At 43.6% G+C, this 21,192-nt stretch overlaps 1 protein-coding gene across 1 annotated transcript in view; it reads left to right on the top strand.

Annotated features, from left to right (window-relative positions):
• Nucleotides 1-21,192, top strand: part of LOC122156524 (collagen alpha-1(VII) chain-like) — a gene marked incomplete at its 3' end in the record, with an annotated part of 45,509 nt that overhangs the window by 12,863 nt on the left and 11,454 nt on the right. The window contains exons 12-38 of the mRNA XM_042811294.1: nt 239-358; nt 968-1,126; nt 1,642-1,770; nt 2,075-2,224; nt 3,287-3,424; nt 3,802-3,948; nt 5,054-5,173; nt 7,545-7,691; nt 7,925-8,119; nt 8,435-8,574; nt 9,783-9,906; nt 11,216-11,359; nt 11,856-12,046; nt 12,602-12,733; nt 13,040-13,114; nt 13,391-13,471; nt 13,560-13,586; nt 13,709-13,753; nt 14,270-14,338; nt 14,434-14,529; nt 15,378-15,404; nt 15,570-15,623; nt 16,694-16,774; nt 17,311-17,370; nt 17,571-17,606; nt 18,904-18,939; nt 19,919-19,951. Of these exons, the coding sequence (XP_042667228.1) occupies nt 239-358; nt 968-1,126; nt 1,642-1,770; nt 2,075-2,224; nt 3,287-3,424; nt 3,802-3,948; nt 5,054-5,173; nt 7,545-7,691; nt 7,925-8,119; nt 8,435-8,574; nt 9,783-9,906; nt 11,216-11,359; nt 11,856-12,046; nt 12,602-12,733; nt 13,040-13,114; nt 13,391-13,471; nt 13,560-13,586; nt 13,709-13,753; nt 14,270-14,338; nt 14,434-14,529; nt 15,378-15,404; nt 15,570-15,623; nt 16,694-16,774; nt 17,311-17,370; nt 17,571-17,606; nt 18,904-18,939; nt 19,919-19,951 (2,756 nt within the window). The remainder of the gene's footprint in view (nt 1-238; nt 359-967; nt 1,127-1,641; nt 1,771-2,074; nt 2,225-3,286; nt 3,425-3,801; nt 3,949-5,053; nt 5,174-7,544; nt 7,692-7,924; nt 8,120-8,434; nt 8,575-9,782; nt 9,907-11,215; nt 11,360-11,855; nt 12,047-12,601; nt 12,734-13,039; nt 13,115-13,390; nt 13,472-13,559; nt 13,587-13,708; nt 13,754-14,269; nt 14,339-14,433; nt 14,530-15,377; nt 15,405-15,569; nt 15,624-16,693; nt 16,775-17,310; nt 17,371-17,570; nt 17,607-18,903; nt 18,940-19,918; nt 19,952-21,192) is intronic.

Here is a 21,192-nt window from a genome sequence, read left to right as displayed (position 1 = left end):
TATTCTATTCTATTCTATTCTATTCTATTCTATTCTATTCTATTCTATTCTATTCTATTCTATTCTACTCTATTCTATTCTATTCTACTCTACTCTACTCTACTCTACTCTATCCTATCCTATCCTATCCTATCCTATCCTATCCTATCCTATCCTATCCTACTCTGATAGTAGCTTCTGGGGGAGTCACTTAGAAGCTATGGGGTCCTTGAACTGAGCAGGCAAATCTTTCTTGCAGTGGCTTCAAGCACTGTGCAGATGTTGAATGTGAGTGAGATATCCACCAATGCTGCTCTGGTCTCCTGGGACTCAGTTGCTGGGGCCACTGGCTACCGAGTAGCTTGGGGTCCTACACCAGGTAAGATCCCACTGCCTTCCATCCTGAATCACCCACACCTCCTCCAGTAGCACAGGAGATAAGGCTCTGGGAACCTCAGGAATGATGAACATAGGAACAACTCCAGCTCATTAACTGGCCTGAGCTACTTCAGGGCATGAGCTGAAACCAGAAATTATTCCAGGGCCTGTCTTGCAGTGCTGGCAGATAGGGTCTCTGCAACCTGACCCCATCCCAATTCATATCCCAGTGGGTACCACTGGTAATGGTTCTACGTTACCTTGCCTGGTCCTTGAGGATGAGCTGAGTCACAGCAGCAGTGCAGGGGCTCTGCAACTCCCTGGAGGGCTGGGGTGAGGCAGAGAACACATAGGTGCATCCGGTGACCCATATTATGTTAACTGGGGCCTTGGGTGTGAGAGCTGGTTCTTTTGGATCCTCTTGGTGAGTTCAATTGCTTTGGTCATTCAGATTCCTTAATAAACAATCAAAGGAATATTCTCTTGTTCCAACAAACACAGGCTGAGTCAAAGATGGGGAAACTATGGTGCATCTCCTAGTGTACGATAAAGCTACTCCCCAGATTTTAGTCTGTATCCTCTTCTATTTCTTTTTCTCTCTTTTGCAAAGAATTTTTTGGGAAAGATCGACCTCGGCAGCTGGCCCTCAACAAGTCAATCACAACCTACCAGCTCCGCAACCTGGCCCATGACACCGAGTATGTGATTTCCCTCTATGTGCTCTTTGGCTCAGTGGAAGGACCAGGGATCACAACCACAGCCAAGACATGTGAGCAGAGTGTTCAATTAATACCATAGCATGCATCCATTGGGTGGATGGTTCAAGTTGGTGTATGTCTACTGAAGGGAGGTTCCAGATTTATCATCAGAGATGGAAAGGTAGAGGAAGAGGACTAGAATCCAGTATGGAGACAATGGTCTGAACATTGTGTTGAAAGGTTGACATGGGCAAATACTCCTATTCACAGCACCCATGGGAGCTCCAGGTGGATGTTTCAGTCTTGCAGAAAGCTGCCTGAATCCCCATGCTGCCTCTTTTGGATTCACAGATATGCTCCTAGCTGAAGCTACAATGAAACATACACTTTGGTGCTAATGGCAATAGGATGTACGTGCAAAGCCTTAGAGTGTTCAGACCAGTTTCCCTCCAAATGAGAACAATTAGGCACCAGGGATAAGCAAAGATGGCACTTTTTAATATTCTCCAATTTTGGCTTTACTGTACTGCCAACATGGAGCCTTCGGGGCAGCAATCAGTGCACTAACGCCAACTTAATCTTGCAGCTCCTCTTGGCTACATCTCCAATTTCAAGGTGACATCCTACACCAGCTCAAGCCTGTCTCTGGCATGGAGCATCATGTCGGCTGCCACCAAATTCAAAGTCACCTGGAGACCTGTGGGAGCCAGCAATGGTGAGCAGAAAAAGGGTGAACGTACTTATTCCTGTCAAAGACCCATGTCAGTGGCCATGGAAAATACCTTTCCAAAGTCCTTATCCACTGCCTGGAGCAGGAAAGAGATCTCACTGCTACAAAACAATCTTCAGCCAGCACCCATTGCTGATAGATCTTTCTCTCTTTGTGTTTGTGCTCTTCTATTTATGAAGTTAATCCCCAAAGCTCTGGAATTGCAGTGCAGCAAAGAAAGGATGTTTCCCTTGAAGGGAATGCCGCCAGCCTCACTGATGAGCTACAAGAAGCATCCCTTCTTTTACAGAAAAACAGGTGGCCAAGACTCAGTACCTGGGCAGCAGATTGTTGGCTCACCAGATTGACCACCTGTTGCCTGACACCCTGTATAAAGTCAGCATTAGGGCTGTCTTCAGCAAGACTGAGGGGCCAGAGGTGACTCTGACTCACCGCACAGGTACGACCTTATGGAACAGCCCTCTGTGTTGGGACACTGGGGTTGGATTCATGGGGTTTTGCTTCTTCCAGTATATTTTTCACATGAGTTTATCAGAACCCATAGTGTTTAAATGTGCCTCTGAATGATCTGTCCTCTTGTTCCTCCCTTCACGTCCCTGTGATGTGCAACCAGAGTTTGGTGCTGGCAATAAAAATATGGATGAGACCCCTCAATTTAACTGCACAGTGCTCTGCTTCATGGATTCTTCTAGTAAATACAGCCTGGTATCTCTGAGTAGAGTCATAGAATCACTGAGGTTGGAAAGGACCTCTGAGATCATCCAGTCCAACCATCAACTCATCCTTACCATGCCCACCAACCATGTCCCTAAGTGTCACAACTACACATTTCTTGAACACCTCCAGGGATGGTGCTGACCCAACACCTTCCCTGGGCAGTCTGTTCCCTTGCTTGAAGAAATTTTTCCTAATATCCAACCTGAACCTGAACTTCGCCTCTTGCCTTTTCTTCCAAAATGCAATCAACGACTAGGGAGTTATAATTCATAACTACTGAGTTTTTCTTCAGTGTCATGACTTAGAACAACAAGCACTTCATTACTTCCAACATCTGACCCAGTTTTGGCTGGGATAGAGTTAATTTTTCTTCCCAGTAGTTGATCTGATGCTGCTTTTTGGATTTAGAATGAGAAAACTTTGATAGCGCACCAATGTTTTAGTTGTTGCAGAGCAGTACTTACACTAAAACAAGAACTTTTCAGCTCCTCACACTCTCCTGCTATCAAGGAGCTGGGAGGGGACAGAGCCAGGACAACTGACCCAAAGTGGCCACAGGGACATCCCGTATCATATGGCATCGTGCTGAACTGTAAAACTGAGGCCAAAGGGTCCACCATTTCTCAGGGACTGGTTGAACATCAGTCAGGGAGTGGTGAGGAACTGTGTTCTGTATCACTTACTTTTAAAAATTTGTTTTACTTTTTTTTTTTTAACTTCCCCTTATTTCTTTCTTATTAAACTGCCCTTAGTGCATGAATTTCTACACTTTTCTATTTTGCAGCATCTCTCACAGACTCCAGCCCCATCCACACCATCCAAGATCTGAGGATTACCAACACTGCTATCAATACTTTGAAGCTGTCTTGGAGGAGGCTTCCAGAGGCAACTCACTATAAGATATCCTGGGTACCACTCAGAAGTAAGCATCCTGCTCCCTTAGGTGCAGTGTGAGGACAAAGAACAAAGATCACCAGAAAACACAAACTTAACTCAATCCTTTTCCTACAGATCATCAGGGTGGATGGGGGCTATAGTATCTCCAGGGACAGGCTGAAGGCCTGAAAGTTGGCCAAGTTTTCATCTGTAATCTGGAGATCAGTTGGATTTAAGTGTAGTTGTATTCAAGAAGTCAGGGAAGGGATTCCATTCCAGCAGTGTATATGATGCCAGGCCAGGGAGGAAAACAACTGTAACAGTAATTGTTAATAGCAATCACCCTGCTCTTTCTATGTAGTATCATGGATTTATTTATTTGTTTGTTTATTTGTTTTGTGGTGTCGCTGCAATTGTGGCTAGGTGGCTTGGAAACCTCACAGTTAGTTGGAGGTGAGAGCAACTCATTCACCATCCCCAAGCTGAAGGAGAGCACCACCTACACCATTGGTGTGTCTGCAGTGATTGGAGGACAGGAGGGAAACCCCACGCTCCTCACAGCCAAAACTTGTGAGTATGGAATAAATGTCACCAGGCAGTGCCAGGGATTGTGATGGGAGATGGGATGGGATTGGGCAAGGAGAAATATAATTGGGCTGTATCGATGGGAAATATCTTCACCATTCTCAGCAGGTTAAATGTAAATATCATTCATGAGTTTATGGCATCATGTAGGATGATCAGGGGACTGGAGCACCTCCCCTGTGAGGACAGGCTGAGGGAGCTGGGCTTGTTCAGCCTGGAGAAAAGAAGGCTGAGGGGTGACCTCATTGCAGCCTTTCAATACCTAAAGGGAGCCTACACAGGGGAGGGGAATCAACTCTTTGAAAGGGTTGATATGTGTAGGATGAGGGGAAATGGTTTTAAGTTGAGGGAGGGGAGATTTAGGTCGGACATCAGGGGGAAATTCTTTACCCAGAGAGTGGTGAGGTACTGGAACGGGTTGCCCAGAGAGGCTGTGGGTGCCCTGTCCTTGGAGGTGTTCAAGGCCAGGTTGGATGGGGCCCTGGGCAGCCTGGTTTAGCATTAAACATGGAGGTTGGTAGCCCTGCATGTGGCAGGGAGTTGGAGATTCATGATCCTTGAGGTCCCTTTCAACCCTGGCCATTCTGTGATTCTGTGTAATACGACTGATGCTGCAGAATAGGGAGATTTGGAAATCCAGGGGTGGAGATCAGGTACATAAAACAGTCACGGAGGCTTCAAGGAGTAATAGCATCTGGTACAAGTGATCAGGCATAAAGTTAATTTCCCACCTCAACAACTCAAATTTAATGATTGGTTGGGAGAAAAACCCGGCATCCAGGCTGAAGATATGACAATTATTTGATAAAATTATATCGGTTTGCATTTAGGGAATGATTTAGTGGTCAATATTGATGGTAGGTGGACAGTTGGACAAGATGATCTTAGAGGTTTTTTCCAGCCTTAATGATGAAGGTCTCTGAAACTCAACACGGATGAAGACGTGTTTTCTAGCATACCCTTCATTGCACCCTGACATAGGTGTAGAGGGCATGGTGGTGATGGGTTGTTACTTGGACTTGATGATCTTAGTGGTCTATCCAACCTGAATGATTCTATGATAAGCTTGCTTTCTTTTTCTTTGCAACAGTGGATTTACCCAAAGTGACTGAGTTCACTATGCAGGAAGCTGCAGAGACCAGTGTTTTGCTGACTTGGACTGCTGTTCCTGGAGTATCCACATACCTACTAACATGGCGCTTGTCCTCAGGTAATATTCATATGGTTGGGAAAGGAAGGATGGCTTGTAAATTGGACTCATCTGAGATGAGCTGCCCTAACTAAGAGTATTTGAGGATGGAGCATGAACAAGTGTGGCTTGGCTTGTGGTCTATTCAGTTCAGTACTTGGTCTTAGAGACAGCTGATGCAGCAGAAGATGAAAGTGGCAGGTAATATAGAAGAAATTTCTTTCCACCAACAGCCTTAATTGCCATCCAGAGAGCCCTAGGCAGGCATGAGCAGTGTGCCCAGGTGGCCCTCATGAGGTTCAACAAAGCCAAGTGCAAGGCTTTTCACCAGGTTTGTGGCAACTCCACATTTCCCTGGGCAGTCTGTTCAATGCCTCACCACTCTTTCTGAGAAGAAATCTTTTCCTAATGCCTAACCTGTAATTCCCCTAGTGCAACTTGAGGCCGTTGGGAATAGTTAACCAAGAAGTGGTTGGTTTTGTTTTCTATACAGCCTTAATTCCTTTCTGTTCAAAAGCTTTACCGTACAGCAAAGATCTTTCAAAACTTTCCTAATCATTGCTTATAATTTTTAGCATATATTTGTTTGGGTTTGTTTTTGTTTTTTTTTTACCCAATTGATTTGGCCCTAATAGGTTTGTCATTTTAAAGAACCAGGTTTCTTATTTTTTCAGGAATAGGCTTAAGCCTGTTTCGATATAGCAATTTTCCTGTCATTGCTTCAGCTTCAGCTACTAGCTTTTTTTTTTAATCTTCACAAGCCAATAAAGAAAACAGATCTGACAAAATTCCCCTGTGCTCCCTGCAGTGCTTTTATGAGTTACCAGGTCATCAACTTTAATTTTTTTTAATTCCGAGGACATTTTAGTATTGGCAGCCTAAGGCTTGCAGCATATGTCACTCAGGATGAAGTCTCCTGCGATAACATCATTTTTTTTCCTCTACATATTATAGATAAATGATTAGGGAACAGAACATTCAGCTCTCTAGGGTGATTTAAGTGATCTAATGTAACTGTTCCTCCCCTGTGCTGTGCTGTTAAAGTATCGATCTGTAAGCATTCAAAAATCATTGGTTTCAGAGTTGTCAGGGGCTCAGAAATGGGTAATAGCACATCTGACAGTCCCACTGTGCCCTCACTCGATCGCTCCTTCTGAAATAGGTTTATAATTATTGATTTAACATCACAATCCCATGAATCTTGCCACTGAGTTTCAATAGTACCAATGAGATTAAATTTATGCTCTTGAGTAGTTCGAATTTCTCTTGTTTAATTATCCAAGTATAGAAAGACCGTTAAGAATTATGCCCTTTTTTTTTCCTCTTGGTGCCTTTATTAATTTTTTTTCTCAGCAACTTGAATTTTTTTCTAAATGAATGCTCATTCATTACCCATTTGCCTTTCCCTCCAGTTGGGCTCATTTAATGCCCTCCTCCCTACCTGCCTGCTCTAACCATCCTGTTCTGTAAGAGTTTGGATCCCCTTCCACTCAGCTGGAGGTCATCACAGTTGTAAATCTCCATCTCTGGTGCTACATAAAACAAATCCCATTCACCTTGATAGGGCTCCATCCATATCCAATCTTCCTGCCCTCTCTGATAGACGGGACGTTGGAGAGATTCAGCTAGATATTATAGAATCACAGACTCATTAATTTTGGAAAAGATCACCATCAACTCCTCACCATGTTGCCTTTCTCTCTCTTGTTTCTCTCATCTCTTGAGTACTACGAAAGCCACAAAGTTTGCTTCTATTCAATCAATGTTTTGCATTCATTCTTTGAAAACTGTCTCCGGAAAAACAATGGTCTTTCTCTAGTGCTTGTAGGCCTCTTCCTCCATAAGCTTACCAGCCTCATGCCATGTATTCTACCCTGAATGTGATGAGGTATTTCCTACCTCAGTCTACTACCAACTTCTGCTTGTGGCAGAGTGTGGTAACCTTACACTTTCTCATTATGTGAAAAACCAAACGTGAAACAAAGGGTTTTAGTGCTAGATAGCACTAGACAGCCACAGTGTAAATGTAGTGTAATGTAAATGAAACAGGTTATTTACAACTACTTTATTTATTTCCCTAGAAGCTAACCATTATTCTTTTAAGGAAAAATGTTATTTCAGAATGAAAAGGTACAAATTTCATTTTGATCGCTGTCAAAACTCATCATTCAGCATTTTCAAAAATGAGACACTTTAAAAATGTCAAAACATTGTTACGACTTTTACACAGATTTTTTCCCACCATTTTAAACTAGAACTATCTGTGGTACACAAAAGCATTTCTCAAGTTAAGCTTACTTCTCAGCAAGCTTTCCATTCATTAACAAAGAGTCCTGCTTTTATACACACCAGCCTTTGCAAACTATAATGGATGTTTCTCCCTTTTTTCCAGCTTCTGATCTTTCCCTGGAAGTGCTACCAGCAGCTTTGAGATCGTATCGAGTGACAGGACTGAGCTCTGAGGAGACGTATTTGTTTTCCATAAGACCAGTCTTTGGAGATAGAGAGGGACCAAAAACAACACTCGTTGGGCAAACAGGTATGAAGTCAGAAAGGTCATTCTGTAGTTTTTCCTAGGTAACTGCTGTTGAAGTTAATTTCCTGTTTTGTTTTGTTTTGTTTTGTTTTGTTTTGTTTTCCTAAAATTCTGTTGCTTTTCAAGGTAGTACCATCATAACTAAGATGTTGACAGTGATGGGTTGATTGATGGACTAGATGATCTGAGTGTCCTTTCCAACCTTAATGATTCTTTGATTCTATGTCGGCTGACAGCTGGACCTCACGGCGATTCACCTCCACTGGTCTCTCCCATGACTTCTGCAAAACAGGCTACCATGAGATCCCCATCTCCAAGCAATGTGAAGACCACTCCTCTTCCATTAGCCACCACTACATTACAACCAACCCCAAACACCCTCCTGTCATCTACCACAGCTTCTGCACCGCTGACAGCTCTCCCTGGGCCAAGTGAGCGTGTTATCAATGTTTGATTTCAGGATGATGTAGAACTGGGTCAAACCACCAGGAATTATTTTTTTCCTCTGATCTCAGGAGCCGAAATCCTACTCTTCATTCAGTATATAGTGAGAGTAGCCAGAGTTGGGGAAATTGGAGACATAAACCATATATAATGCAATTAAGCTCTCAGCACCATCCTGTGGAGTGAAGGTGCTTGCTCACCAATACTTGGCATCACAGAACATACTTGAGCTGGCATTTGTTTCATCGTTCCATACACTCTAAGGCCCCACAACTTACAGAGATTCTCTCTTCTCTCTGCAGTCTGTGGCAAGTTCAAAGCAGACATTGGGTTCCTGGTGGATGAGTCCTCAAGTATTGGCTGGAGTAATTTCAACAAAGTGAAGGATTTTCTCTTCCGGATCATTTCCTATTTCCCTAAGATTGGGCCTGAAGGGACACAGGCAAGCATTTGTTATTCTGTTTCCTGAAGGTGATTTCTGTCCAAGTCTTTACCCATTGCTTACCTCTGCAGTGCCAGCAGTCTGCTCACTCATGCTGAGATTCAGAGAGGTTTTGACTAAAAACACACATCTAACAAAGACCAGAATAGAAATCTTCTAAATCTCAGCCTGAATCCCTATTTGTATGGAGATATTCCCATTGCTTGGTTATTTTGCTAAGAACAAGTCATTAGGAATGCAAATTCCAAACCTATTGAAATACTATCCAGTTTATAGAGCCCAGTGATGTATCAGCCTTTGGGTGCCTTCCTGGGATCCTATTTCATCCCACATCCAATCCACTAATGAGAAGAAATCCCGATTCTCAATCTGTGGTATGAAACTTCCACAGTATTAAAAACATGACCAAGCAAAGCAAAGCTACAGGACTCCGTAAATATTTTATTTGGGGTCATTTGTGATTAATTAACATTCCATGTGAACTAGTCCATTGAATGCAGCTTTCAGTTGAAAAGGAAATGGGAAACTTCTTGCACTCTTTCCTTGTAGGCAGCCTTGAAGGTTTAGGCAAGTGATGAGTTTACCCTAATTTAACAAATAATTCTGGCGAGATGAAGCCACCTCAGTTTAGGCTGGTATCACATGAACTGAGTAGCTGAGCTCTCTTTGCTGTTGATGGAGGATGAAGATTTGATTGAGGAGGGATGCACAGTGTCAGGGGAGATGTTGCTCCCACACATTCATGAGCTGCCAGAATTGTATTTCCCATCAGGTCTATGCTGTATCTACCAGCCTGTGCCAAAATTTCTGGTGCCCTAGAGTACAAAATAGTACCTTGCCCATGCTTAAGCATCTGAATTGTAACATATGTGTTGTCTGTGAAATAGGTGTTTTTGTGCCTTTTTTTTTTTTAACCTGTAAGAAATACAGACTAAGGAATACCACTTATATTGCAGTGCCAGTGGTTGTGTTATCCACTCAAGATTTACTGAGTGATCAGTGAGTCACAGAATCATTTGAGTTGGAAGGGACCTTAATTAATGGCCATCTAGCCCAACTCTCCAACATTGAACAGGGACAACTACAGCTAAATCAGGTTGCTCAAAACCTGGTTCAGCCTGACCTTGGATGTCTCCAAGTGATGACACCTTTGCTGTGCTCCTGAGCCCTCCACATCTCTCATCCATTGGTGTTTTTTTTTTTATCAGGTTGCTGTTGCACAGTATAGTGAGGAGCCCAGAGCAGCCTTCCACTTCAACCAGCACCAGGACCGCAAAGGTGCTCTGAAAGCTGTCAAAGAGCTACACTACCTAGGAGGCAACACAAAAACAGGTGTGTATGTGTGAGTCTATACATGTTGAGATGCAATTTTGGGCCAAGACAGAGGGTCGAGGCCTGAGAAGGTGTATGAGTGTTTTGAACCAGTTTACCTGGTTAGAAAGTTACGGTCTAAAGTTCTGTAAAATTTGAGAGCAGAGAATTATATGTGTTTTTATTCCCAGAGATGGTCTATCCAACTAGTCTGGTGTCCTTTATTTGTGTCCTAGTTTTACTGCTGTGTTTCTCTTCATTGTTTTATAACCTTGAGGGAGATTTTTATACCTGGCTTGGAGACCTAGCCCATAAACATTAGATAAGGATGGTTTATGCTGAAGCATCGTTATTACCCTCTCCATGCACATTTTAATCAGCAAGTTCCAATGGTTATTGCTTTGCTACCCTAACAATAAAACAATGAACCTAGTCTTACTTTCATGACTTGCCATCACATAATGTTCTGTGTTTCCCCCTGTTGTACAAATAACACAGCTCTTCATCAGCTTCATTTCTCAGAAATTCAGAAACTTGTCTTATACTGTCAGAACCTCAGGCAACCCTTTCTACCTACACGTTCCCAGCAGGATGGTGGGGTATACCTACTTCCTTGAAAGTACAAAAGCAGTAATATTAAATTGAAGGTGATTCGTTTTAACTTCTTTAAATGGCCCACCTAAATGTCTTCTAGTCAGTAAACATAAAAGGAAGCCTTGAGGAATCCACATATGTTAAATGAAGACTTGTAAACCTCATCCTGGCTCAGTGGTATTGGTCAGGAACATATAGAGGTGGTCAGAATGCAATAATTTGGATGGGAAATCCAAATGGATAGGGAAAGTGGCTGTGAAACTGGGCAGACTGCAAACTCTTCAGTTACCTTGCCTCTAGTACTATTATTTTTGTGTATGTGGGATTTGTGTCAACAGAGGCATTTTACCTCCCTTAGGAGTCCACGTTATTTTGGGGCTTCTTACCCATTTCAGCTGGAGGGAGAGACCTTTAGGAAACTTTCCTGGTCTTTCTAAGGAAATTTGGAAACGAGAATTCTATGGGTTTTTTTCCTAAAATTTATGGAAAATGCTTCATATCTCCCAAATATATATTTCCTTTTCCAAAACTATCTGCAGATTTCAACCTGAACCATTCCAGCCAGTCTGATTTACTGCTGTCTTCCTCCCTCAAAATGCATTGCCCCTCTTTAAGGTCTACTGGCTATTTATGAGGCCACACTGAATGCCCTCATCCCTCTGTGCATGGAATGGGAACCTTCCTGTACACTTAACACTTCTGTAGATTTAATTTGTTTCTCTCCACGTTTGCCCAGGTCGTGGTATAGCCTTTATGCTAAAGGAGTTATTCCAACCCTCCAGAGGGATGAGACCAGAGTTCCCTCATGTGCTGATGCTTGTGACTGATGGGCGATCCCAGGATGATGTGTTGCCACCTGCCAGAGCAGCCCATGCTTTGGGTAAGAATTGCCCTATTGTGTTTCCCTAAGGCCTTGGTTGTCCTCCATGTACAGCTAGGTGCTGACTTTCCAGAGGGTTTATGTGAATCCATAGAATCATAGAATCACAAAATGGCCTGGTTTGAAAAGGACCACTATGATCATCCAGTTTCAACCCCCTGCTATGTCACCAGCCACCAGACCAGGCTGCCCAGAGCCACATCCAGCTTGGCCTTGAATGCCTGCAGGGATGGGGCATCCACAGCCTCCTTGGGCATCCTGTCCACTTCAAGTGCATCGTTGGCTTTCATCACTTCTTCATCCTCTCTTCTTCCTGTTCCTGACTTGAGAACCTTTGTGTTGCTGTAACTCACACACACTGCTGTCAGTGAATTCTGTAGCAGCTAGTAGAGTACCTACTCCCATCAGAGGTTGTTAACAGCAAGGCTGTGGTGAGGGGTTTGGAAATTCTGATGTTAGACATTTTTGCTTCTGTTGAAAGAGTGATGTGTTTCAGGAATCCGCGTCATTGCTGTGGGTGTCTCAGGAGCTGACCCTGCTGAGCTCAACGACATTTTACTGCAGCAGAACCTCCAGAATGTTTTCTATGTGAGCACATTTGATGAGTTCCCCCATATCCTCCGAGAGCTAATAGAAGTCATTTGCTCTGACCTTCAGCCCTCAGGGGCCCCGCTGCCATCTGGGGAGGTGAGCTGCTTTACAGAACTTTGAATAAAAGAAATTATCTGGCATAGGTCATGCACAAGGACAATCTTCTTTCCAAACCAAACTTTCAAAGAAAGGAAGTAACAGATTCAGCATACTGAGTCCAATCCTGAATTCACCCACTGTCCAGTCCTGGCCATAGAATGATAGGATCATTAAGGTTGGAAATGACCACTGAGATCATCTAGTCCAACCATCAGCCATCAACCCATCAGTGTGAAGAATAAAAAACTTTGAAAACAAGGCAGTAGAGCTGGGGAAGACAGAACAGAGCTTCAAATGTTTTGTCACATACAGCCCCTGCAGGGCCGAAGTATTTGAATGTATTATAAACATTTTGCCCTCTCCTAATTCTGATTTATGGATCTTTGGTAAGGATGTGTATGATGGGTTTTCTCTAACAGTGCTACAGCTATTTCAGTGAATAGGCTGGCGACATGAAAGCACAGTAATCTCTTGAGACATGTTGAGGGCTGATTGTGATGTCTGGCCCAAAACCTGGTGGATCACCAGTCTAACCCAAACTCCACGCTGTAGGTTGCCAGACCTGAAGCTGACAAGCAATTGCCATTTGATGATACAGACAACAAAGTACACCTCCCCGATCCATCACCAGCTGAACCAGACATCCAGAAAGGAGTGGAGGCTTGTGGTCCCTGGTGTCTAAAGGTGAGAATTCCTTCACCGATTCACAGGAATGTAAATAATACATAGAATCTTCAAGTCATCTAGATTGGAGAAGACCTTCAAGACCACTATGTTCAACCACCAACCTGACCCACTGAGTCCCATCACTAAACTATATCCCTTAGTGAGGATAGGAACCAGTCTGTAGTGGTAGAGCTTATCCCTCACTTCTGCTTTGTAAACAAGGCATGTGCTAGCCTGTGTTTCATGGTCACATTAGTTTGGTTTTATTTGCCATCCTTTGCTGAATCTATAGGTCATTTCTTCCATTTTCCTTTTCCTTTCAAGAACTCCAGGGGCTCACCAGGTCGTGGAGGTTATGACCCATATGGGTTTACTATGAAGGGAGAGAAAGGAGAGAGGGTGAGTCCCTTTTCATTTGCTTGGTTAATTAATATACAATTAAATGATTAGTAATAACAAGGAGATCTTCAGATCTTTTTATGCTGGTGTTTTAATAAATGTTGCTCTTTTGCTCTGTTGCTGGCTTTGAAAATCAGGCAAAAAGGAACTTCTACATGTTTGTATTTACTGGCAGCTGAGGATTCCCTCAAGCAGTGCAGGAAGCCAGTGATGCATTCAGATATTCAGGTTGGCAGGTCTGCAGCCATAACTTGCAGGCTATTATTTTTAATTTAGGGTCTACCTGGGAAGGATGGCATTCCTGGACTGCCAGGCAGACCTGGACGAACAGGTCCTCCTGGTCCCCCTGGACTCATGGTATGTGCTTGCTTTAGCAAACCCCATAAGAATGGCATTTAATGGAGAAGTGAGCATGACTTTCAATTCTCTCTTTCCTGTCTTGCAGGGTCTCCCTGGCATCCAAGGTGATGTTGTAAGTATTTTGAATGTAGTGAATATCATCATACAGAGGGAACCTAAAGCTTGATCATTTCACAATGATGATTTTGTGGGTGCTTTGTGGTTTAATGTTTCGTGATTTATTTTTAATTCCAGGGATCTCCAGGCTATCCAGGACCAGTGGGGCCAAAAGGTGACAGGGTGAGTTTCATTCCTGGGTTTATTTGCAAAAAAAGCTCGTATATTGCTGTGATCTCTTGTTTCTGAGCAGTTGCACAGGGATCTTTGGTGCATATGAACTTCTGAGTTATACGTAACAGCTCTAGTCATCATCTGTGGGAGTTGTCCTTCAGTTTGTCTAGGAGATATTTAATGTCTTCATGGAGAAAACTGCTCAGTTCTTATCACAGGTCCTTGGCATGTTTCAGTTGGATATTTGCAGTAGCATGTATCTGTTGGTTGAGTCATTCTGCATTTTTGAGAGTTTTCATTATGAATAAGCCTGTTTGTACATGTTTAAGACATGGAAAGGTAAGGTTTCAAGACCAGCTGTAAGCAGTTCCTAGAAGCAGCTGTCCTGTCCTTCCCTTGTCCCCAAATACTTGTTTCTACTCTTTCCTTGCACCCACTTGAGCTGTCTGTATGGCTGTGCCATGTCCTCTTTTGCCTGGATCTCCCAACACAGCTGAATGTGCATCTTTATTTCCTTGCTCACAGGGAGAACCTGGTTATGTCTTAGGAGGAGTGGAGGTGATTCCTGGCCGAAATGGGCACCCTGGTCCACCTGTGAGTGTTTTTCCCTTCAGTCTGTGGCACTGACAGAGCAGCAAAGAATCTGGGAAAGATCACATCTCTATTTCCCCTGGTTTTCATTATTACAGGGACAGAAAGGACAGCCAGGGGTTCCTGGGGTAGCAGGACCACAGGGTTTACCCGGCTTACCAGGACCACAAGGGCCACCAGGCATCTCCATCAAGGTGAGCAAGGCTATCTGCACCATAGCTCTGGGATGCTCATCCCAGAAAGGGAGAATCTGCCTTAATCCAGAACCTCTAGATACTCTGCTTATTCGAGAGCCCTAAGACCACACATTTCTTCTCTCCATCATGGGATGATCTCACTGAGACACAGAGGGATGAACTCTGCATGGCTTTCCTTTCCACCAGAACCCTGCTGTTCAACACAGTGGAGATCAGTAATGGAGCTTGTAATATAGTCAGCTTTGTCTGACATGAAAGCAGATTCAGTGGCCACTAAGACATAGAATCATTAAGGTTGGAAAAGACCTCTAAGATTATCTAGTCCAACCATCCATGTGCTGCCACTACCAGTGTTGCCCACTAAACCATGTTCCTCAGTGCCACATCTCCATGTTTCCTGAACATCTCCAGGGACAGTGACTCCACCACAACCCTGAGCAGCCTGTTCCAGTGCCTGACCACTCTTTCAGAGAAGATGTTTTCCCAATATCCGTTTACGACTCTAGGTCCCCATGAAGGTTGTTCAGTAGCTGGAGTGAAATACCCAGGATTACTTGTGCTGTGCACAGCCAAAACTGCATAAATAAAATGTGTCAAAAAGTCCCAGAAGAGTTATAGAGACCTGAACTCCCCTCTTATCTATCCCAAGTGTAGTGGCTGATAAATTTTTCAGGCTGAGTCTGGCCCACGCAAGATAGCAGATACCTCTAATGAAGCTCAATTTCCTTTGAGAGTGGGAAGTTTTGGTCTCTGGGGCTGTCATCCTGCAGGAGATTTTGGCCAGGATCTAAATGCAGAGAGATTATTATCCTGCAGGAATACTCCTTGTCTTTTTTGTGTTTCAGGGTGAGCAAGGAGATTCAGGTCTCAGGGTAAGTACCTGAGATTGACTTTCATGTTACTGTATGATGACAATCTTCTTTTTTTATGATTTACAACTCACCCAATAGGTTCTGATTTCAATACTTTCCAGACATCCAACCAGACCTGAAAGGATCAGTGGGACAAAATGTAAGATTGTTCTGTGCTTCATGCAGGGCCCTCGTGGAAGGAATGGCATCAAAGGGGACAGAGGAGGCATGGGAGAGCCGGTGAGTTGTCCATCAATGGTCAGTCACTATGGAAGAGCCATTGGCCATAATGGGAGGGGGCACTGGCCAGGGAACACCAGCTGTCACATAGGGTGGGTGGGGAGGGACAGCATCTACTGCCAGCTCATGTCAGCCACCACTGTGAGATGCTTTGATCTGCTGATGAGGACTGGCACAAGAAGCAGGACCAATTAAGCATTTCTTGCCTTGTAGTCTTCATCCTGCTGATCCCCCACTTATGAATAACCAAAAGGAAAATGTTAGGAGAACAAAACAGACACTCATTATACTAAAAGCAAGGACATGTTCTCATGGCTCAGAGCAAACCTGTGAGAACTACACCCATTACTGTGCTCACAATGACCACAAACCCTTTGACATGATCAATCATGCTGATGGACAATAGAAAATGCTACATGATCAAGGCTACTCCAAAGTGGCAGTGATTCCACCTTGAGTGCCTGTACTACCCATGGAGCAGCTGAGTGCAGCCTGGCACCTTCCCACATCCCAACTCTCTCCCCCTTTCAGGAGGACAGAAAAGAGCTGGGGCAAGTCCAGAGGGGGCAATAAGGTGGCTCAAAAGTGTAGGATGGTAAACAGACTGTGCGGGTGGCAGATTTGGGACAAACAAAAAGGAGGTGACTCTTCACACAAGAAACCCCACATGGATATTTTCAGCATCAGAAGAGAGACACAAGAAAAGAAATAGTCCATGGGGAGCTTCTAAGGATAAAGAAACCATGGCCAGTTTGGAAAGTGTGTACAAATAATTCAAACTTGAGAGATGAGTACCCAGCCTCTATCTTCCCATACAGCAAACAAACATTTCTATTTTTCCCTTCCTGAGTGACCAATCATCCATAACTCATTCTTGGGAGGGGGGGAGATGGGGGACATCTTGAGTACACATAATCATCTCTGTAAATCCTCAATTGCAAAGCAACTGGTAAGACAGGCACATCAGGAAATATATTTCTCTGCTTGTGTTTCTGCAGACTTCTCTTTAGTATGATTGGTAACAAACAGTTTGAGAGAAGAAAGATGTGATAATGTATTTTCCTTTCCAGGGGAAACCTGGCTTGCCAGGCCCTGTAGGGCTGGATGGTGTCCCTGGACTGCCTGGACCAAAGGGAGAAAAGGGAGAAAAGGTCATTACTCTTATCAGATGCTTGTGAGATCCATCATCCCAAGAGGGATTTAAGAGTAGCTGAGATAAAGTAATATCAATGTGAAAATAAAGTGGAGATATATAGGGATTTTCCCCCATTCTCTACTCCCAGCTCATATGTGCTCAAGTCTGTGCATGGTAGAGTAGATGCTTCCTCTCCATCCAAGCGCTTGTTTTCTCTCTGTCCTCTTTTTTCCACCAGTGGAAGATCTCTGCAGTTCCTGCTTCCTCCCAGCCCTGCATGCTTCCTATCCCCTGGATGGGACTGCTTCAAGTAGTCCCTGAAAACATCTTTGCTTTTAATTCTCTTCTCCAAATCATTGTGTGTGCCTTGTCTGAGGTTACTGGCTAGACATATGTCTTAGCTAAATGGTTAGAGAGCAAATTTCTCACCTGCTCCTCAGCAGGATGGTTAAGAACAGAGCTCTGAAGCAGACTGCAGGGAGGATAGGATGTATCATACTTTGCAGTTTAGCATTTGGTACTTGTGTGCACAATGCTGTGCTTACCTTGCAGGGGACGGCAGGAATTGGCATTCCTGGCACTGCTGGCCCAAAGGGGGAAGAAGGACAGCAGGTAGGTTTGCCATTTTGCTGTGAGATTTCTGCTAAAATCCCCTTGGAGCGTTCAGTGTCTCCAGAGTCTTCTCCAGTACCTCTTCTGTAGGTTGCCCCTAGTGGGTACATCCTGTGGCTGCAAATGGAAAGGAATACAGAAAGAGAGTTTAAAAGTCTGAGCTTTCATTTTTTCTTTTTTTTTTCTTTTTTTTTTTTAAGGGGGTGATGGGCCCTCCAGGAGTACCTGGACCAAAGGTAGGTACCAAAACACTGAACCTGAGTCACTGTGCCTGGCACTAAAAGTGCCAAGGAAAGAAACCAGCTCTAATGATCATCATACGCTGTAGAAACGTGGGTCTCTTACTCAAAAGCAATGGAAATAATTCTGTGCAGTCATTGACCCATGGAAGTCACTGACCCATAAAAGTCATTGCTGTGGGATGTTGGAGACACTGGAATGGCAGTGAGATGCACTGTCTTGGTAAGAAGTGCCCATCTTTTCCAGCTGTTGAGGAAAGAGGAAACCTTAGCTTGGCCAATTCTTTCAGCTTGCTCAAAGGCTTGAGGGCTGTGGGAAGAAAGGATTTGGGGGTCCTGGTGCTGTCAGAGGCAAAGGTCTGGACTACTGTATCTCCAGTCCATATCTGGCAATGCTGCTGTGAACCATAGGTAGATGAAGCATAGCAAGGACTGATCAGGAATGAACTCAAGAGGGCAGAAAGATGTCCTTGGATAGATGTTTGATACCAGAACAAGACTGCAACCCAGCACACCAAATTTCCACGGGCCTTGCTCAGGAGACCTGAATTTCCCCAGCACAAGGGGTGCCAGGCATGGGTTGGTACATAAGCCACCTTATTACTCTTCCAGGTTCTTATTGCTCTTGGAGGTGCAAACTCTTACAGTCAGGTTGTATGGCTTTCTGCATGTCCCCTTCTACAAGTAGCTCAGGCATTGAGATGATGACCAATTAAATCTGAGCCGATTAACTTATTTCAGGTCAGATGAGGTCAAGAATATCCACTTTAGGTCAAATAAGGTCAAAAATATTCACCTTGAACCCAAAATAAATTCTTGCCATACTTTCAGGAGATGTGAAAAGAGAAGGAAAAAATAATCTCCAAAGAAATGTTTCATTCAACAAAATATTTTTCTTTGTTTTGCTGTGTTTTCATTTTTTGTTGGTTTGTTTTTTGGGTTTTGTTTGTTTGTTTGTTTGTTTGTTTGTTTGTTTTTGTATATATCATAAAATGGAGGAGGGTTGTTACATAAAATGTAAGGTCATTGCAAGTAGTAACAGCCAGCTTGCTGTTCATGCATTGCTCTTCATAATAGCAAAGATGTCTTTGAATTGCACAGTCCTGGTCCACACAAACGTGAGCCTGTGGCCAGTTGCTCCATGGACTCCTCTTGAGGAAAAGCAAACCTTATTAGGGTGGTCACTGGTGATGTTACCCATACCCAAGGACTTATAACTTACACTATACCCCACATATTGAAAATACTGAACCTGCTTTCAGTCTGGTGGAAATTCTCTTTTGATGTCTTATAGGGACTTCCAGGACCTCCAGGGCAGAAGGGAGTCCAAGTAAGTCAAATAGCAAGAGAATAGGTTTGACTAGCTCAGCTGAAGGTGTCTTGAATTTCTGCAGCTTGTAGGCATGGTCAGGTGTGTTTATGGTGGGGCTACACAGAGAATAAGCCAACAGGGAGTCAAGTGAGCATCCCTGGAAGCTCAGAATCTCCGCTCTGTTTTGCTCTTCTGCTCTTTTGCTCTTTTGCAAAACTGAGTTTTGAGTTGATTTCAGGAGTGTATGGAGGAGAAAAATGAGCACTGCCCCAGATTGTTCACTTTATGTCATCTTGCTTTGCAAGGGAACATAGGATTTCCAGGCGCTCCAGCTCTGGGTGTAACTCTGAGTGGATTACAGCCTTTCTTGTGCTATAGCCATTGAGCACCACCAACAGTTGTGCCAGTAGACCAAGGACTGAGGCAGATGTGTCCCACTAAACTTCAGAGAAAACTATAAGACCTCACCCCTGACCCTTCAACCATGTCTTCTGCCGAGACCTATCACCAAGACAGACTGGTGCATCCTGCATGATATTTTATGATCAGGGGCATGCACTGCTGGTTTATTTCAGAGTAGCATTGGCAGAATTGATTTAGAGACAAAAGGTAGAAAGGCAGCTTTATAGTCCCTAAATCAGGGTCATGGTACAGACATGAAGATTCATTGCTGTCCAAAGGTCAGTCCTTGGTGTATATTAGCACAGGCTAAAGCAGCTATTTGCCAACTACCCTTTTGATAAGAATGATCCTTCAGTCTCATCCCTAGACCCAAAACCTACTGGAGATGGTGGGATTCTGTCACAACCTTCACTGAATTTGGGGTTTAGCTTGTATCCCTGTTGGGCATTTTATGATCCACTGTAGGTGATGCGTTTCTTATCCCATAGCAAGGCTGACATTATCTTGTTTAGGAAGAGGCCATATGAGCCTCTTCTTCGAAAGGGAGACTACTGCCTAAATAAGAGGGTACTTCTGTGATTTATTTTATCCTCAGGTTTTGGGGCCACCAGGCAAGAAAGGTGTCAGGGTAAGTCCACTAATTAGTGCTGCTTGAAATTTAGATAAAACTTTACCTGAAAAAGGGAGGGCTGGACTGTGTTTCACTGCCTGAATCATATATCCCTTGTGATAGATGGGAGAGGAGAAGTTGGAAAAATAGTGGTAATCTTGCCCTGCTGATAATTCTTTTGCTTTTATTAACATTTTGTGCCTGTCATTCTCCTTCTGTCTCTAGTCCATGGGGAAATTTGGTATTTCCATGTGCTAGTTTTAGGACATAGAGTTCACAGAAGCACAGATCCAGCCTACACACAGAAGTTACTATCCAGACAAGAAAGGCATTGACATTAAACCATAGAATAGATGAGGCAGGAGGGAACTTCTAGGGGTCTCTAGTCTTGCCTCCTCCTTGAAACATGGCCAACTTCAATACCAGGTCAGATTCCTTCAACCATTTAGAAAGCATGTCCAATGGCAGAGAGTTCCCAAGTACCTGAGGCTCTGAGCCAGTGATTGGCCTCTCCATGACTGGAAGAATCTGAATTTCCCAAATGAGAGTGATTCCTGAGATAGAGCTGTTCCCTGACTGTTGGCCATATTGTGCCTCTGCTCTATAGTGCAGCACAAATTGTTCACTTCTGCAAAGTTTTTGTGGTTGTACAGGGCCTGGAGTATTTAAAACATCTATTTTTTTTTATTATTCTTTATAATTCATTATATTTTATAATGTCAATCTGCAGAGAAATAAAAGATCTCTCTTATCTTTGCAAGGAGTATTTACTGCAGGAGAAACTCCTCTTGGCTTTTTGACTCCTGGCATTCATGAAATTATCTTCATACTTCCCTTGCCCTTTAGAGATAACGAGTTCTGCCCTTCTCTCTGAACTTGAATGTTGGAGTCACCTCCATTCATTGATTTTATTCTCCAGACTGCTTAATAGTGGTTATCAAAATATTTCTCTTCTTTTAGTCTCAATGATGTTAGGTAATGACCTTGGGCCTGAATTTTGTCTTGCTTGATACTACTTTAAATCCACATAGCACTTCGTAGTTGTGTAGAAGCCCCAAGTACTAAAGGGAAAACTTCAATAGAAACCCAAAGAGGAATGGGGTGGATGGACTGAATGGAAGGATGAATGGTATGGATGGATGGATTGGATAGATTTCCCAACAGAATGGATTTTCAGAGTGGATTGAAAGTGCAGAATGTAGCTTTAGCAAGCCACTTGAAAATGGCTTGGTTTTCCTGCATGATGTTACTAGCTTTTG

Source organism: Centrocercus urophasianus, unplaced genomic scaffold (genome assembly GCF_019232065.1).
Source record: "Centrocercus urophasianus isolate 14NV4802_14NV808 unplaced genomic scaffold, USGS_Curo_1.0 seq_1262, whole genome shotgun sequence".
NCBI classification, from domain to species: domain Eukaryota; kingdom Metazoa; phylum Chordata; class Aves; order Galliformes; family Phasianidae; genus Centrocercus; species Centrocercus urophasianus.
The sequence above is the reverse complement of the archived record's forward strand: the minus strand, read 5'-3'. Positions and strand labels throughout refer to the sequence as shown.